Source organism: Anthonomus grandis, chromosome 22 (assembly GCF_022605725.1).
Source record: "Anthonomus grandis grandis chromosome 22, icAntGran1.3, whole genome shotgun sequence".
In the NCBI taxonomy this organism is placed as follows: Eukaryota; Metazoa; Arthropoda; class Insecta; order Coleoptera; family Curculionidae; genus Anthonomus; species Anthonomus grandis.
The window spans coordinates 32,697,597-32,716,344 of NC_065567.1; the positions used below are offsets into that span (position 1 = coordinate 32,697,597).

The 18,748-nt window shown below is 33.9% G+C and overlaps 3 protein-coding genes across 4 annotated transcripts in view; 1 reads left to right on the top strand and 2 right to left on the bottom strand.

Moving 5' to 3' along the window:
* The window catches only part of LOC126748129 (xaa-Pro aminopeptidase 1-like), a 46,457-nt gene that overhangs the window by 7,989 nt on the left and 19,720 nt on the right, over positions 1-18,748 (top strand). The window lies entirely within an intron of this gene.
* On the bottom strand, positions 1,183-11,009 carry LOC126748131 (catalase-like). Its single transcript, XM_050457162.1, has 9 exons — positions 10,896-11,009; positions 9,835-10,106; positions 9,608-9,781; positions 9,341-9,555; positions 9,167-9,291; positions 8,936-9,113; positions 4,664-4,779; positions 4,175-4,378; positions 1,183-1,450 (listed from the first exon to the last, which is right to left on the bottom strand). Exons 1-9 carry the CDS (start codon positions 10,974-10,976, stop codon positions 1,265-1,267), a joined length of 1,551 nt encoding a protein of 516 aa, XP_050313119.1. The 5' UTR covers positions 10,977-11,009; the 3' UTR covers positions 1,183-1,264.
* On the bottom strand, positions 11,137-18,278 carry LOC126748130 (catalase-like). The gene is made up of 8 exons (XM_050457160.1): positions 18,175-18,278; positions 14,543-14,814; positions 13,133-13,306; positions 12,861-13,075; positions 12,458-12,582; positions 12,230-12,407; positions 11,858-12,122; positions 11,137-11,446 (listed from the first exon to the last, which is right to left on the bottom strand). The coding sequence occupies exons 1-8, from the start codon at positions 18,241-18,243 to the stop codon at positions 11,191-11,193; spliced, it is 1,554 nt and encodes a 517-aa protein (XP_050313117.1). The 5' UTR covers positions 18,244-18,278; the 3' UTR covers positions 11,137-11,190.

The following is an 18,748-nucleotide window of genomic DNA, read 5'->3' on the forward strand; positions in this document are numbered from 1 at the left end:
CATCCCTTCGGTGCTTGGAAATCTGATGAAAAACTTGGATGTAATATCACTTTCTGCACGTCGACAGTAAGAGCATTTAGGAACTTAATTTTAAATGTTATTTTGTGCACGTAAATGTGCATAAATATTTCAGTCAAGGAGCATAAATTAATGGATGATCATGAAGTAGTATTTAAACAAGATTTTTTGAATCTATACCGCATTTAAATTATTACTTAATATCTGAATCAATTCTTCTTACGGTTTTATTCTTTCTACACACAATCATTTTTAGGTAATTTAAATTTTCTGCGAATATTGGGTCTAAAATCAATATGAGAATCATTAATTAAATGCTTAAATTTCTACCATATTTCTTAATATATGAATTGGCTTAATTTTGACGTAATTAGGCTCACTGCAGACGCGGTGATTTTCTGTGACCATTGAGTCTAAGATTTTCAACAAATAATTTAAAACTTCTCTCTGTATATATATATTATTTACTATTTGGTATTTACTATTTTCGGACTCTTATGCTTGCGTGGGAGGAGGCCCTCACGTGGCATTTTTACCAGGAGTGCATAAACTGCAAGAAGTTAACAAATCCTATTACTGAATAAGAGTGTGTCCTAAATGCCCCTATTATATGTTAAACCCACATACTGAAAGTCATTGTGGCATACTAACACGCCATGTTGCCTCAGTTCGCTATTTTTCTTTAATTCATAATGTAGGCTGTCATAGAATAGAAGAAGGCTGTCTTCTACCTTTATAGACCAATGGGATATGGAATTGAAACTTTCCCTCACCCTCACTCTATTTTTTTTTAAAGAAATAGAGTAAATTAAATTCTGGGTCTGGTTTTCTCAAGAAAAAACTAATTAGTTCCTTCCTTGTTTCTCTTAGAGGTGAACCTGGAAGTTTTACAATTATTTTTATATTCTCTCTTCTACTATCATAGTAGGTTATTAAATGTCTTAATAATGTAAAAAAAATCTAATCCAATATAGGTAAAATTTTGAGAAAATGTGGCATCACTGCAAAATGCATTAAATTAAGAGAGTCGTCAAAAGCGTCTTTTATGGTTCTAATGTGCTGAGCCGCATTAACCTCTGGTCACTTATGCTTTCTTGCTACTATATTAGGGATATCGGTACTCTGAAGTACCACCATATAAGGAAGGGAATTTAAAAAACAAGGTACTTTTTATACATTCTGCTTTATTTGTTTAAATATTTTTTGCCTTTATCCAACATGAAGAAACATTTAGATAGCGAGGTACTTATAACAAAACGTGAGTGGGTAAATTCGACTGGGTCTTCAATCCCTCCCTAAGGCGAGCACCCAGTTGAGCATCCACTTTCTCAAATAAGTTCTCAATGGCACGTTCAGCGATCACACTGTTAGTTTGCTTCAACCAGTTCAAGATGTTTTCTATGGTCCTGTTTCTTTCATCTTCTTTGATCACCTATAAAGCAATTTAATCACTATATAATCACTAGAGTGATGTCATTGTATATAAATCGACGACAAATAAATTCTATGACGGTTGACGAACTGCCTGGGACGGTATGACAACGTTATTGCATGCTGGTCAATGAAAATCATTACCTAATCCCATCACATGATGCAGAAGATGGGATTTATTTTAGTATAATTAGGAGTTCAGACAGCATTAAATGACTGCAAAAACCTTCCTCTAAATGTCCTCTTCAGATAAATTCAGGTCACAACTTTAGAACCCAACAATTCCAGAATTATATTGTTTAGCAAAAATCCATAAACCTGGCAATAAAATAAAACCAATTGTCTCCATTATAGGATCTCCAACTTACAACATTTTTTGGTAAAGCAATTTGAGACATTAAAGTTTAGTTTTAAGTGAATCCATTTTACAAATCCATTTTTCTTTCGATGTATCGTCTATGTTCCCAAACATTCCTATACCAGAAACTTTGGAATATCTGATTGAACTTTTTAAAAGTCACGGTTTCACAAAAACTGCTTAGAAGTACATTTTATTTGTTCCAAAAGTTAAGAATCTTTATAGAGCCTATTTTAAGAGATGGGATAAACCGAACACCAGTCTAAACTCAACTATCTAAAGTTCCTAGTTCTTGCAGGACTTAACTAGATTTATCAAAGGTGTGTTAAGTACAGGAGCTCCTATAATAAAATTCCCAATATCCTAAATTCTACTGCAAGGATTTCAATAATTTCTTTGATCATAATTGAAGCAGAAATCAGGTGATCTCAAGCTTCAAGAATGACCGCGTTTTGATTTCCAAGTGCCAAGATATTGACGAATTTGCCAAACATGATTGCAACTTCAACTGCAAGGATTTAAATGACTTCTTCGATCATAGTTGAAGCAGACATCAGGGTATCTCAAGGTTTAAGAATGACCGCATTTTGATCTCCAAGTGCCGAGATATTGACGAATTTGCCAAACATGATTGATTGTGTTGAGTTTAGAAAATCCTGTAGTAAAAAATGCCCAAATCATAGGAGTGCCTTTACTCAATAAAATTATTAATTTCTTGTGAATCAGAGCACTTAATGATCGAAATAGTGTGATTCTTGATCAGCAAGTGTACGGAATGACAGGATCAAACACAACTGACATAAAGTAAATTTTTATTTATTCTAAGGAGTTAAGAATATTTAAAAAGCTTTTATGGGATAAACCGAACACCAGTCTAAACTCAACTGTCCAAAGTTCCTAGTTCTTGCAGGACTTAACTAGATTTGTCAAAAGTGATTGATTGTGTTAAGTACAGGAGCTCCTATGATAAAAATTCCAATATCTTAACTTCAACTGCATGGATTTAAATGACTCCTTCGATCATAGTTGAAGCACACATCAGGGTATCTCAAGGTTTAAGAATGACCGCATTTTGATCTCCAAGTGCCGAGATATTGACGAATTTGCCAAACATGATTGATTGTGTTGAGTTTAGGAAATCCTGTAGTAAAAAATGCCCAAATCATAGGAGTGCCTTTACTCAATAAAATTATTAATTTCTTGTGAATCAGAGCACTTAATGATCGAAATAGTGTGATTCTTGATCAGCAAGTGTACGGAATGACAGGATCAAACACAACTGACATAAAGTAAATTTTTATTTATTCTAAAGAGTTAAGAATATTTAGAAAGCATTTATGGGATAAACCGAATGCCAGCCTAAACTCAACTGTTTGATTGAAAGCTATATAGTTCTTATAGGCGGTTTAGTTACTTAAGCAGATTTGCCAAGGATTATTGATTGTGTTAAGTACATGAGCTCCTATAATAAAACTTCCAATATCTTAACTTCAACTGCAAGGATTTAAATGACTCCTTCGATCTTAGCTGAAGCAGACACCAGGGTATCTCAAGGTTCAAGAATGACCTCATTTTGATCGTCAGGTGCCAATATATTGACGATAATAAATGTCCAAATTACAGGATTGTTGTAACTCAATAAAATCATTAATCTCTTGTCAATCTGTCCATATTTAAGCACTTGATGATCACTCTGATATGAGTTGATGAGGGTTTTGCGAAAGATGTAATTCTGATTCTGGCTATTTACTTTAAAATTTCCGTACTTAAAAATATCAATTTCAGGATGGAAAACATCCTCAGGCAGATTGTATAGTTTAGTTGGTGTTGAAACTTTAACCAGTCAGCAGCTTCATTGGATTTTTCGCTTTATTAGTTACATCATACTAGTATATAAGACCACTTGTAAGTAGTTTTAGTTCAGTTTTATTCTTCTCTAGAAGATACTAACATCGTTAGGGAAACACGTGTCAAGAATAAAATAAAGAGTTTTGGTTAGTCTTAAAACTGTCTCGTGATTTGAGTATCACACCAAAGGTTCCAACAATAGGACTAATTAGGATTGATAGAAATCGTTAGTTTCTTCATGATCATCTGCAAAATTTGAAAATATTTTATGGAATTCTTTCAGCGAATCGTATGCTTCACTGAATTTTCACTAGTAGGCAAACCTCCTTAGACGGACACTAGTCACACATTTCAGAGAAAAATACTGCTTCATTTATAGTTCTTTCATAATCGTTTGCCAAATTTAAAAGTTCTTTTAATAATTTTATAACATCACTTAACTATTTCAGGATCAAATATGATTAATGAAATTTTCTGCTCAACACTCCCAATCATTTCCGGAAATATCTTAGTTCTTACCCGTGTCCATAACAGTCTAGCCTGACTATAATTATCAATAAGTCCATTGTCAATTCTATCAGTGGTGCCAACCAATGGAACCCTAGGAAACAGGGCCTTGGCCCTCTTGTCTTTTTTAGGGCCATTAAAGCTGTTCGGAAAGTAGTTCGGCGCCCCCCCTTGACTCACCAACGTAGAGTGTCCATCTCTGTTATAGTTGTGTATCTAAAATTATTTAAAAGTCATAAAATATTTCGAAAATTAATTTTTAAACCACAAAAACCTTGTTAAGTGCGTACTAAAGATTAAATTACTAATAAATAAACGGGTTTTTATTGCTCCGGCTTGGGGTCTATTAATCTTTTTTACTATTAAAACTTCAGCAAATGTGAGTTATGGTTTTTAAAGAATCTTATATAGAAAAGTTATGACTAAGTAACCTAAATAAGTAGTGGATCATAGAGCTGCGCAGCAAACGTTTTATTTGCAGCGCAGCCTGGGAATGAATACCTGAAATGGTGCATTCACAGGCAATTGGGTACTATTGATGCCTAATCTATATCTGTGTGTATCTCCATAGTTAAAGATTCTACCCTGGAGCATTCTATCCGGCGAGAAGTCAATTCCTAAAATTAAAAATAATTTTTGTGATTATACAACATTTTATGTCACTGCTTTTTTTAAATCCTTTTGTCATGGATACTCGATAAATCGTATTCGTGAGAACTGGTAGTCACCACAACTAAAATACCAGAGTGATTCTCGCATCCAAATAAAAGCTAGTTGTGTAATCATAATAATAAACGTGATTTTTTTCGATAATTTTATACCGGCCATAGTAAATAATAAACAGACATTATATTTTTGGATGTCCTTTACCCAAAAAGATATTTTTAGTTTTTCAGATTGACTGGTCAATTTAATTTTGGTGGCCGATAAAGGCATGTGTTCAATGCCACTAGAAAGTCAGTTTGAACTAGATTTTTTTTTCGTATTTACCAGATGTCCCGGCATCTCCGTCTACCTTAAACATACGTTAACTTTAGTTGCAGTTTCATGACGTAATTTTTTTGTTTTTTTCAATGTTCACCTTTTCCAGGTAGTTGACATCATTTTTTTTCGCAGCCAGTTGAAATAACATTTTTGTTCTTTCAAGTAGTTACTCATTATTCATTTTTGACATAAAAAAAAGTTCCGCTTATTTCAGACTAATTCAACTTCCTGAAAGAATTAAATTAGGAAAACCTTGCACAGGCTTGTACGGTCAGTTGTAATAATATTTTTCCTCCTCTATGTCGTAAAAAATTTGATTTTTTCAAATTAATTAAACTGCCTGAAAGAAACACATAAGTTCTTTCACCGTTTACAATCAAATAGGCAATTTCCTTAATGTTTCATTTTTTTTAGGCACTGGAGGTCATTTCTTAGTATATATAGTTCCTTTTGGTCAAGTCAATTGTTTAGTTTTCTTATTTATTTCAGGCAGTTGCAATTCCATCATTGCTTAATTGTTGGACTGTTGCAGTAATTTTCTGTTTTATTCAGGCACTAGAAATAATCCAAGTAGTTGAACCCATTTTTTTATATATTTTTTAAAATAAAGTCCGCAAGAACAAAACAAATAAAAACATATAATTAAATACAGTTTGTTAACTTAATTTTTATTTTTTTCCAGGCAGTTCAACACCGTTTCACATTTTACTTGGTTCAAATAAGACTTCACATATCTGGAAGACTTTTATTGATTGTAGACTGTTCTTTAACGTTTTAGAAGCAAATACTGAGATTTTCATTTTTTTTTCTTTAGGCACTTAGCCTAATTTGTAATTTTTTTCTAGGCAGTTGCCATCGTTGCAATTATTTAATTTTTCATTTCTTCCAGGTAGTGGATGGCATTTTCCAATTTCATTCAGGTAGCTCAAATAATATTATTATTCTCCCAAACAGTTGAACCAATTTATTAATATTAGATCAAAAATCTTATTTCACGCATGATTTAAACTGCCTGGAAGAATTTTTTTAAAAATATTGAAGTAGTCAAAGGCGGTTTTTTAATCTTTTAGAAGTAAATACAATAATTTTCTCTTTTTTCAAGCAGTTGACCTAATTTTGCCGCAAATTGACCTTTTTGCAAGTAATTTAGTGTTACTTTCTATTACGTCTAGTCAATTGTCCTTATTTTTCTCTTTTTCTAAGTAATTGAGAGTCATGTTCTATTTCGTCCAGGCAATTAAACTCATTTTCCTTTTGCTTCAAGCGTTTAAGAGCCATTTTTTATTAATTCCCGGCAACTGACTTATTTTCCAAGCAGTTGAGAGTCGATGTTTTGATTTTTCCAGGCAATTAGGCTCATTTTTCTTTTTTTCCAAGCAATTGAGAATCATGTCCTATTACTTTCAGGCAATTGTCCTTATTTTTCTCTTTTCCTAAGTAATTGAGAATCATATTCTATTTCGTCCAGGCAATTAACCTAATTTTCTTTTTTTCCAAGCGTTTAAGAGCCATTTTTTAATAATTCTCGGCAACTGACTTATTTTCCAAGCAGTTGAGAGTCATGTTCTTTTTTTTTTCCAATCAATTGAGAGTTATGTTCTATTTCGTCTACGCAATTGACCTTATTTTTTAAAAGCAATTATTTAGTCATTTTTTATTATGTCCAGGCAATTGACTATATTTTTTTTCTAAGCAATTGAGAATCATGTCCTATTACTTTCAGGCAATTGTTCTTATTTTTTTTTTCAAGTAATTGAGAGTCATGTTTTAGGTCTTCCAGGCAATTAGGCTCATTTTTATTTTTGTCCAAGCAATTAAGAGTCATGTTCTATTTCGTCCAGACAATTAACCTCATTTTCCTTTTATTCCAAGCAATTAAGAGCCATTTTTTATTAATTCCCGACAACTGACTTATTTTCCAAGCAGTTGAGAGTCATGTTTTAATTCTTCCAATTGAAATTGACCTTTTTTGTCAGGCAATTGAGAGTCATTTTTTATTTCTTCCGGGCAGTTTATAGTGAATTCTTACCTATACTAGTGCCTGTTCTTCAACTTTTTCTTAAGACTGCCTGGAATATATTTTTATATTCAATGATTGAAACTTCCATTTTTGAATGTTTCTTTTAAGCAGATGACCTAATTTTTCATTTTGTCCATGTAATGGAAAGTCATTTTCTATTTCTTCCAGGTGGTTGGCATCAATTCTTCAACTACTTCTTAAGACTTGAAGTCAACCTCATCCATTGTTAAAGATATTTTAATATTTTCATGGTGAATTAGTGTAGTTTAATGAGTTTTAATTTTATTTCATCTCCTTCTGATACTCTGTCTTGATTTTGTTTTATAAAGTGTTTCAATAAAAGCACAAGATTTCAATGTTCAATGAAACATGGTTTTTCTCTAGCAAAGTATTGAAATATTTATTGATTCAGAGAATATACATTTGGAAATCTTGTATGAAACAAAATATCTTATGGCCGCCACGGCTTTAAATTTTTAACATCATTGTATATATGTGGTGGTATTTCATTAATACAGCATCTAATTTCGTTTTTTAATGATTCGATGGTTACAGGCTTATTAGCATAAACCTGTGACTTCAGATAAACCCACAGCCAGAAGTCTAAAGGCGCCAAATCGCAACAGCGTGGAGACCAATTCTGGTCATCAAATCGGGAAATGACACGACCAGGAGCAAACTCGTGCAAGATCGTCAATGTTTCACGAGTGGAGTGACAAATGAGACCGTCCTGCTGATACCACATATCGTCAAGATCAATAGCTTCCAAATGAGGTACAAGAACTGCACCTTCTTCGATTTCGAAGAAGAACGAACTCTAGACTATAATGTACACCATACAGTGGCACGTTGTAGATGCATTGCTTTGTGATGATCAGTGGTGGATTTTCTAAGCCCCAAATGCGATATTTTTGCCTATTAACGAAGCCATCCAGGTGAAAATGGACCTCATCACTGAAAGTGATTTTGTTTGCAAAATCAGCTGGTTGCTCAAGGGTCCAATTGGTGATTTCTCTTCGCTGTTCATAGTCTGCTGGCAGAAGTTGTTGAGTCAGTTGGAATTTGTAAATCTTTAGAGATGATTCACTGAAGAGTGTTTGTTGTAAAGTCCAATTCTTGTCTCCGATGACGAATTGATGTCTCTGGCCTTTTTGTTACATTCTCGCGTGATATTTTGTTCTGAACAACCATAAGCTCGTATCGTGTATTGCACATCGGTATCCGAACCAATACTTTTCAATTTTTTAATTATTTTTTTCACGCTGTTCATGGTCTGCTGGCAGAAGTTGTTAAGTCAGTTCGAATTTGTAAATCTTTAGAGATGATTCACTGAAGAGTGTTTATTGTAAAGTCCAATTCTTGTCTCAGATGACGAATTGATGTCTCTGGCCTTTTTGTTACATTCTCGCGTGATATTTTGTTCTGAACAACCATAAGCTCGTATCGTGTATTGCACATCGGTATCTGAACCAATACTTTCCAATTTTTTAATTATTTTTTTCACAGTAGATAAATAAGGATCATTATTTCGACGGAACAGTGGACGCACTTTACGAATAGTGGCAATTAAACTCGCATTTTGATAATAATTTTTGACATTCAGGATGCGTTTGTTTACTAACTCCCATCTGCTAACTTTTAATTTGTCACGTCATAATCATATAATATTATGACTATCAAACATGGCGCATAATTCAAATCTTGCCTCCTTATTGAAACACCCTTTATTAACTAATAGCTATTTACTAGTTAAACTGTATAGTGCTTACCAGGAATAACATGAGAAACGTCAAAAGCCAACTGTTCAACTTCTGCAAAATAATTGGTGGGATTCTTGTTCAAGACAAATCTTCCCACAGGAATCAATGGATAATCCCCATGGAGCCATACCTTTGAGTTGTCAAAAGGATCGTAAGGGTTTTTGGCTGCTTGCTCTGGAGTCATAACCTTCAAAGAAAGTAAGCATAAGATTAATTGTCCCTCAATTTTTTAAATATTACCTGTATATAAAAAGACCAAGAGGGATAGTCTCCATTTTGGATTGCGTCATAAAGATCTCTAATATAGTAGTCTGATTGCACTCCTGCAAGCCGATCGGCTTCGGCTTGACTTAAATTTTCAATGGCTAAAAAGGGTGATCAATATTTTGATCCTGAATATGCAAAAGAACTTACGTTGGTCACTTCTGTAGTGAAATTTGCAATAGAAAAACTTTCCCTCTGCATTGATTAACGAGAAAGTGTTAGCTCCATACCCATGCATTTTTCTGTAACTAGCAGGGATACCTCTATCAGTAAAAAGCTGTAGAGTTTGATGAGTGCTTTCTGGCCTAAGAGACACAAAGTCCCAAAAGGCATCATAGTCCGGGCGAATGTTTGTCACTGGATTCCTACACATCAGTTTTATTTACTATAAAGGTCACCTTGTAACTTATTAATTACCTTTTAAGGGCATGAATGAACATCGGGAAATTAATAGCATCATTAACGAAAAATATCGGACTATTATTACCCACCAAATCCCATATTCCATCTTCAGTATAAAATTTTATGGCAAAGCCACGTAGATCTCTATAAGTATCTGCATAGCCACGTTCTCCAGCAACTTGAGAGAATCTATTACAAATCTATTAATCAACTTATCCTTCTCCAGTACTATCGATACCTACCTCACAGCTATAGGTGTCTTCTTCCCAATCTCACTGAAAACACTTGCAGCAGAATACTGAGTTATATCATGAGTTACTTCGAAATATCCAAAAGCAGCACCACCTTTTGCATGCACCACTCGTTCTGGAATCCTTTCTCTACTGAAATGAGTTAGCTCATCAATCAACACAGTATCCTGAAGGAGGATAGGTCCATGGTAACCTACAGTTAAACTGGCTTCTCTCACTCCAACGGGGTTACCACCATCGGTTGTTATGCTATCATCGTTGTCCTGCAATGTAGAATCAAGAAAAGTACTGTAGCAGTAAGGAAAGTTAGACCTGAACTTCTAGCTGTTGGCTATATAAGACCCATTCTCAATCGTATGAATGAATTGAAGTTTCATAGTGTGAGTCTAATTCGAAGGGAAAACTTGATAAGTAATTTCATGAATCCAGTGGAGCTTAAGAATTAGAACCAATAACCATAATTAAAAAAAACATTTCCCTCACTAATTATTGAATCTCGTTAACTTGCTACTAACAAGAGACTGAATAATTTCACTGAGATCCCGGATGAAGGGAGAGGATGAAGACACAATCGGGTTTTATCAAAGTAGATTAATAAATGACTTGGAGAATTCTCAAAAATTTTCAGGTAGAAACTCTGAAAAAAATTAGACCTGGACGAATGAATTAGATTTAAATATCTTACAACATCCCTCTTAAGAAAATGATATTCAACAACACTTAGCCGATTCGATAGGACATGCGTCAAATCGCAGTAAGATGCTGCGCAGGTGCTGCACGTACTGCTGCGCCTAGCTGCTGAATTGGTTTCAAGAGTTGTTGTGCACGCAACTCCTATGGAATGGTGAGACTCAGAAGCTCGACTCCATAGTAAACTTTGTTACAGCTTCTTAAATGTTAAAAGACTAACACGAATATATACAAATGTTTTGCTTATTTCTACTATAAAACTAAAAAGTCTGATGTACAAGCAATTAATTTACAATCAGATCTATTTAGATAATAATTTTATTCAAAATCGGAGGAATATTAAAATAATAAAAAAAACTTACAGGATGCTTTTTGGCGTAGTTCAAAAGCACTTGAGACGCCGGATCGCGAGTATCATAAGCGACATTCACAGTTTCAGCCATAATTCCCAAATTAACAGTATTTGCACTTTTCAACTAACACGTCTGAACCTAAATTTTGATGGCATGCGACTTTTATAGCGAATTGGCAAAACAACAACCGCAAGTTGATATGAAGTCAAAATCTTAAGTCTGTACCACAGAAAAGTAAATAACAAACGGATTCACGTTATCATGGAGCAATGACTCCTTTTAATGAATAAACATACAAAATAAGTTAAAAATCATCATCATCATGATCAATGTCCAGGTTAAAGTCTTCGTGCAAATTCAAGGCTTCCCTCAACTTGTTCCCAAGAGTTTTGTCCACAGGGTCAAACATATTCTTGATTGATCTTTCTTGTAATTTTTTTGTCGTTCTTTTTAACCAGTCTACGAGATTTTCCACCAGGCGTTCCTTTTCCTCTTCCTTCAAGACACGTTGGTATAGAAGACGTGGTTGTGTGAAGTTGTCATCGTTTCCACTATCAATTCTGAAAGAGAACAATGGTGATATGATTTTTCAAAAAATATTATCGAAATCAAAAGTTAAATCCTTTGAATATCATGGAAATCTTAAAACAATTATTAAAGGCAGATTATCTTTAATCTAGAAGTGTGGTGTTCATCTACAGTATTAAAGGAGCAATTAGTGATCAAACTACTTGAACACCCAGACCTTCTTGGAAGATTATATCCAAACTTACAGTTCTAGAAATATCGTAAGAATCGTAAAATAATGATGCACTGATTACATAGAACTGAGAGTATGAGTTGAGCAATTATAGTGAAACCATCTAAACTATTTCCCTAAGATAAATAAGAATACTATCATCAGAATCTTAGTACTAATTAAAAGAAAAATATTGCTTACTCTTAAGTATTTTTCCCACTACTATGCTTACCTTTTGGCTTCTCCATGTAATGGTATACTAGGCGTAAGTGCATTGGCTCTTTTATCAGCAACAGGACCTTCAAAGCTATTTGGATGGTAATTGGGAGCTCCACCTTGGCTATTGATGGTACCATACCCATCTCTGGCATAATTATGAACTTTATAAGGGCTATTGACTGGGAGCTGTAAGTAATTTGGACCAAGGCGATATTGATGGGTGTCTCTGTATGCAAACATTCTTGCTTGAAGCATACGATCTGGAGATGGTTCGATCCCTAAGGAAAACCATAGAAACATCAGTACATTGTACATTGTTTGTATATTATGATGATTAAATTAATGAATACTATTGAAAACATAATGATGAACAATTTTTTCTTACCTGGGACTAAATGGGCTACATCCATAGCAAGTTGTTCAATTTCAGCGAAATAATTGCTGGGGTTTTTGTTGAGCACTATTCTGCCTACGGGTATCAATGGATAATCTGCGTGAAGCCAGACTTTGGTCAAATCAAACGGGTCGTAAGGGCTTTTAACTGCTTGCTCGGGGGCCATTACCTAATTAATTTTCATAATGAAATAATCTTTAAAATCCTATAAACTATCACCTGGATGTAAAAGTTCCATGAAGGATAATCTCCATCAGCAATAGCATTATAGAGATCTCTAGTATGGTAATCAGTGTCTTGGCCTGCCAACTGTTCGGCTTCTTTTGATAAAATATTTTTGATTCCTAAATCAGATTAATTATATAAATTTAGTCATTTTCAGAAATGTGATTATTCAACATGTTTATGGCCGCAGTAACCATCGTCGTGGCCATTAAACGGTTTTACGACTTACGGAAAACGAAATTAAGTAGCGATAAAAATAAACTGGATCAGTAAATAATTGCCTATTATTTACTTCTGATTAAAGAAAATTTAAAAATGCTTAAAGAAATCAGTGGAGTACTTTTATCAATTGACATATGAGCTTAAGAGCTTTTAGAGTGATAAAAATTGATTTTACCTTGATTGGTCACAAAATGGAATTTAACCCAAAAGAATTTCCCTTCCGCATTAACGAACCCATAGGTGTGAGATCCATATCCATGCATATGCCTATAAGACCTTGGAACTCCTCTGTCAGAAAATGTAATTAGAGTTTGATGGGTTGTTTCTGGTCTTAAAGAACACATATCCCAAAACATATCATAGTCTGGACGAAGATTAGTTACTGGATTCCTAAAGAAGCATGGTTAAGTATTTTGGTTATTTAGGAAGCATGCGTCATTAATGAACCTTTTCATTACATGAATAAAACTGGAAAATAAGGCAGCATCCTTAATAAAGAAAACTGGAGTATTATTTCCAACGATATCCCATATTCCATCTTCAGTGTAAAACTTAATAGCAAAACCACGAACATCTCTGACAGTATCTGGATAACCACGTTCTCCTGCTACAGTGGAAAACCTAAAAGAAATGAAATAGTTATTAATTTTGCTCCCTAGATCTCTATAAGTGAAGTAACATCAGAAAAATTATAACTTCTACAAATACATAACTGATAAATGGATTCTGGAGTATGAGAATATACAAACATTGAAACTATAATTTTTCAACCCGCAGAAGCAGGCTTCAGATCTTTTGCGGGTAAAAAAACATGATCAGAGTTCTGTTTCGGAATGGAGGAAAACTGTTCCTTGAAAATGAAGTTCAAAAAAGAAGGAAAAGAAAAAAAATCACTATCAATAAGAAATCTTAGCTTGGTGATGTAGAAGATTCTTTCCTAAGATACTTCCTATGGACTAGAATGCTTCATATGGACTGATCAAATAACAGTATTTAAATCGAATTAAAAATTGTTAAGTCCAAGTTTAAAGTAATTGATGGCAATCAAAATTTATATTGAGTGGAGTAAATAAAAAGACACTTTTTGATTTAATTGAGATTTTTACATAATGCCTTGAATTCATCTCATTTCTAATAATGCCATGGCTGTATAAGCGTTAAAGTTTAGATACAATTTGCAGCAATGATTGCTGATAAGGCTTGCAACAAGTCTTCTTACATAACAATGGCTGGTAGGTTTAAAGTTGTAAAACCCATATAAGCTGGCTTAAGAACCTTTAAAGATAAAAATGATTTCATGAAAAATTGCATGATCAGAGTTCAGTTGTTGGGTGGAGGAAAACTCTTAATAATTCCTTTAGAAAGTAAACTCTCAAGTTAAATATTGGACAAGAACTCCTCAATGGTTTGTAGAGTTTTTATATCAAGATTTACTTGCTCGGTTCACTTATTCCAAGATGCATAGGAACTGTTATTGCATATGGAATTCATTAGCCAACATTTGTTGAAAAATGCAGAATGACAGTTTTTAAATGGAATTCACAATTCAAAGCAATTGATGCCAATCAAAATTTAGATGTAACCTGAGCAGATGAAATGAAAAGACATTTTTCTCAGATTTAGTTGAGAGCTTTACATGATGCCTTGAACTCTTCTACTTATTTATGGCTGCAGTTAGAAGAATGCTTAACACATGGGAGTATAAGCGTTAGAATTTAGACACAATTTCCAGTGATGATTGCTGATGATAACGCTTGTACCGATTCTTCTTATATAACAAGGACCTGTGGGCCTAAAATAGAGAAAAGTGAAGCACAGTTTGGAAAGAACCAAACAGTGAAAACTCCTTTTCCTTACCTCATAGCAATAGGTGTTTTCTTCCCAACTTCCGAAAAAACCTTTGCCGCGGTATATTGGGTGATATCATGAGTAACTTCAAAGTACCCAAAGGCTCCCGCTCCTTTTGCATGCACCACTCTTTCGGGGTTGCGCTCTTTGGTAAAGTGACTTAAGTCATCTAAGAGCATCACGTCCTGCAGCAAAGTGGGACCATGGTATCCAACTGTTAAACTTGCATCCTTGTTGCCTACTGGGTTACCGGAGTTTGTTGTTATGGTTTTTTGCTCACCCTAAAAATAAAAAATCAATTGTTTGTTATCTGAAGATGTGGAGTTTCTTTTTGTTGATACATATGGTATTCCATCACTACATGGGGGAAGTAACTGATTGAATAAATATTTTCGTAATAAATGCACCAATCAAGGCCAATAATATTTTGTGGCAAATGCTGGGCATAGATGAACATTTATCACGGAGAGAAGGACAAGAAAAGTTCTGCCAGCTATTGAAGACTAGTACTGGGAATTTGAGCCATATAGTATCATATTTGCTGGTTCTATGCAGATTTAGATAATCAAAACAAAGACGAAACTTCAGATATAGAATTCTACATAACAAAGAGTACAACACCTGGCTTTTTACCTAATGAATCATTCCCTTTACAGTGTAAGAGTGAGTTGCAAACGAGTACTCTCTATGCAGATGAAGATAATGATATTGATGAACATAAACCTTTAAATGCTAATGTCTCAACTGTATGGTCAGTTTGAGAAAAAAAACGCATAATCAGGAAAAACTGATAACAAGGAAGAGAGGACTAAAAAAAGTGTCAAGTGGTTTGTTTGCCCAAATCATGGAGAACAGGAGTACAAATCAGAAAAAACTAGTTCTGCCAGCTATTGAAGATCAGTATAATCCTGCTATAAGGGCGGAATGACTCGTGGTATTTAGATTCTTACAGACACAAGCTTGAAATGATTATGTTTCTTCAATATGCTAATAGTTCTTAGGACATAAGCCAAAATACGTTGAATTTTCGACAAAGAAAAATATTGATCAACTAAAACGTCTGAAAAGAAATTCGGATCTACGAAAAACCTAAGACAAGTGTTCATTGGATAGATTGGTACTGTCTAGGGATATATAAATCTATAAAACAAAGAGGACATTACCTTGCTTCCTACCTAGCGAAACATCCCCTTTAAAGTGTTAGATTGAGTTGGAAACGAATACAGCTCTTTATACAGATGATAGTGATATTGATCAACATAAACCCTTGTAAAGTGCCAATGTTTCATCTCTACGATCAGTTTGAGAAGAAAAAGACACATAATCGGGACAAGTTTTGGACAATAGTTTGTGACTTTAACCTGCCTTTAGCAACATGGCATTGTGCTAATGCAGCATGGCATTGTCCAATATGCCCAACGTCCCAGAGGATATCCTGCAATTATTATCGGTGAAATCTTCAATTTCCTTGGACTTAAACAATTTATCACAGTGCCAAAGAGCCTCGGTAGATTCCTGGATTTAATGTTTGCGACTAATACTGAAGACATCACTGTTGAGAATGCCATAGGTCCTATCTTTTCTGATTCTCTTAACCACATTATTCCATAAAGAGCGAAAGACCTTACTTACAATTTCAGGAACACTTTAAGGACTTCTTGCATACTGATTATGGAGCACTAAACACTTTTTTTCTGTTCCATGGGAAGAAATCTTAAATGTCAATATTGATAGTGCATCTGAAACTTTTTATCAAGTAATTGAACAAGCATATACTCTCTAGGTGCCTTTAAAGAATAGAATCTTAACTTCTGGGTTCAACAGGCTATGATTGCTATTTTGTAATTGTGGTTTAAGATATAAAGAGCTTGCCAGTGAGTGTCGTATATTGTTAGCCTGGAGAATTGGTTAAGCTCTAATACTGCTCAGTTTTGGATATTTCATCTTGATCCAATAACAACTTAAAGCCTCAGAGGATAATAATATTTCAAAGATTTATGCTAGACACTTCTCTCCTTGCTATAGCGATAGATCATTGATGGCTCAAAATTTTCTAAGATATCTGAATTTAGTCCAGTTATATTTCGTCTTGCTGAAGTGTTTGAGGGCATCTTGTCTCTTCCAAACAAACTCAGCTTTTATCCAAATAATGTCAGTTCTTTGTTTTTAAAATGGCAAATACTGAAAACAGCAGAACTCATGTTTTTAATTCTTTTTTGTGAGGAAAATATTTATTAATTTTGGTTATAATATGGCATTTTTCAGAAGTAAAAAAATTATTAATTTTCGATATTTTTTCCAAATATATTTATTTTTTAAATATACTTGGGCTTATTAAACGCTCACTATATTGTGTCACTCTTTACAGAAAAGAAGTTCTCCGAAATGTGGAGCTACAGTGCTGTGGAGTTTCTATATTTAAGAGTGGAAATCAAAATAACATTGGAGACTATCGACCAATAAGTGTTCTATCATCAATTTCTAAACTTTTTCATACCAAATTGTTAATACCATCCTTTATTTGGCATTGATACTAGACAGCATGGGTTTGTTCCTCAAAGATCAACAGTTAGCAATCTACATTAATATCAACAAGACATCTTGCAGAGATTTGAGGAACATTCTCAAATTGGCTCAATTTATACAGACTACTCCAAGGGTTTTGATTGTGTATAAAGGACTGTGACAAATTTCCGGCTGACATGAATACCTTGGTTGCATGGTCTGTTCAAAATGGAATGTCTCTGGACACTGGGAAATGCCATTGCATAAAATTTTCACGGAAGAAATAATATCTAATTATTATCTAGAGTCAATATCATTGCCGACCTGGGGGTGGTTTTGGATAGTATGCTGTCATTTCAATCCCACATTGATTCACTGCTTTCTAGAGAATTTAGCCGATTGGGGTTTATTTTGCATAGTTCTGCTAAACCATCTGTGTCCTCGTACGAATTCTTTATATTTCTTAAGTAAAGTCATTGCTTAATAAGGCATCTCCTGTGTGGTCTCCATGTTACCAGGTGCATATTGACTGAATTGAATCTATACAGAATAAGTTTCTGAGATATTGTGGGTTTAGGCTTCATATCCCTAGAGAACAATGGACATATCGGCATATAAGGGCAATGTGCAATGTAAGAAGTTACGTTTTCTGATTTATGCACATTATTTCACCAGATTTTAGATGACTTACACTGTCCTGGTTTCTTGAGCAGCATGAATTTCTGAATACCAAGCCGATATACTAGAAATAATCTTCTTTTTCATATCCCTTACCATCAAACAAACTATATGGGTAATAGTCCTTTGAGCCATTTTTTCAGATTAGCAAATGGTGTCGGTTGTGACTTCACTGAGATTTCTCTCTTTCAATTCAAGTCTCAGTATCATAGATTAGTTAAATTTAAGTTCAGTTATCATGATCAATTGTGAATATTTTTGTAATTTTTTGTTTATATCATTTAAAATATGAATAAGTTAAGTAAGTAAGTAAATAAGTTTTGGAAAAAAAAGGAGTGATCCCATTAAATAAATAAATGTTAAACAAGGAAGAGAGAACTGGAATAAGTGTCAAGTGATTTATTTAAAAATGGATTGATTTAAGGAAATCGAAAATTATTTATCACAAAAAGACTTACTTCATGTTTTGAGGCATACTGCACAAGCTGATTAGCAGCAGCATCTCTTTTAAACTGTTTATTGGGCATTTTGTATGATAAAGCGGGCACAATATGGCCAACACTAGTTTCACAACTAATAGGTTTCAATATTTGGTAGGTCCTTAAATAAAGACAAAAAGTGCTGATAATTGACCACAACATCCATTTTTGACATATTTTGAATGATTAGATAGCATCGTGGGAGAAATTTTGTTTTAATAGTACGATAATGTATAACCTATCTGACCAAATAGTTAATACTATTATGTTATTATAGCATATGGGATTTGTTTTTATTACGCGTTAATGATACTGGGATCCAGGCCCTCAAAATCTTGTCACGTATGTCGAATCCTCAAAATCCGAAAGTCCCGTAGCAGGATAGCAGAATGATGGATTTCTGGATGCCAGCCTCTATAAAAACATCTAACAGTAAGAGATACAAGATATTAAATACGTTTTTTATGTAAGTATTAAGAGGAAAAAAGCGTGCAATTTTATTTAGTTAGTACAGCAGCGAATATAATTCCTAACAACAAATTTTAAACGAATT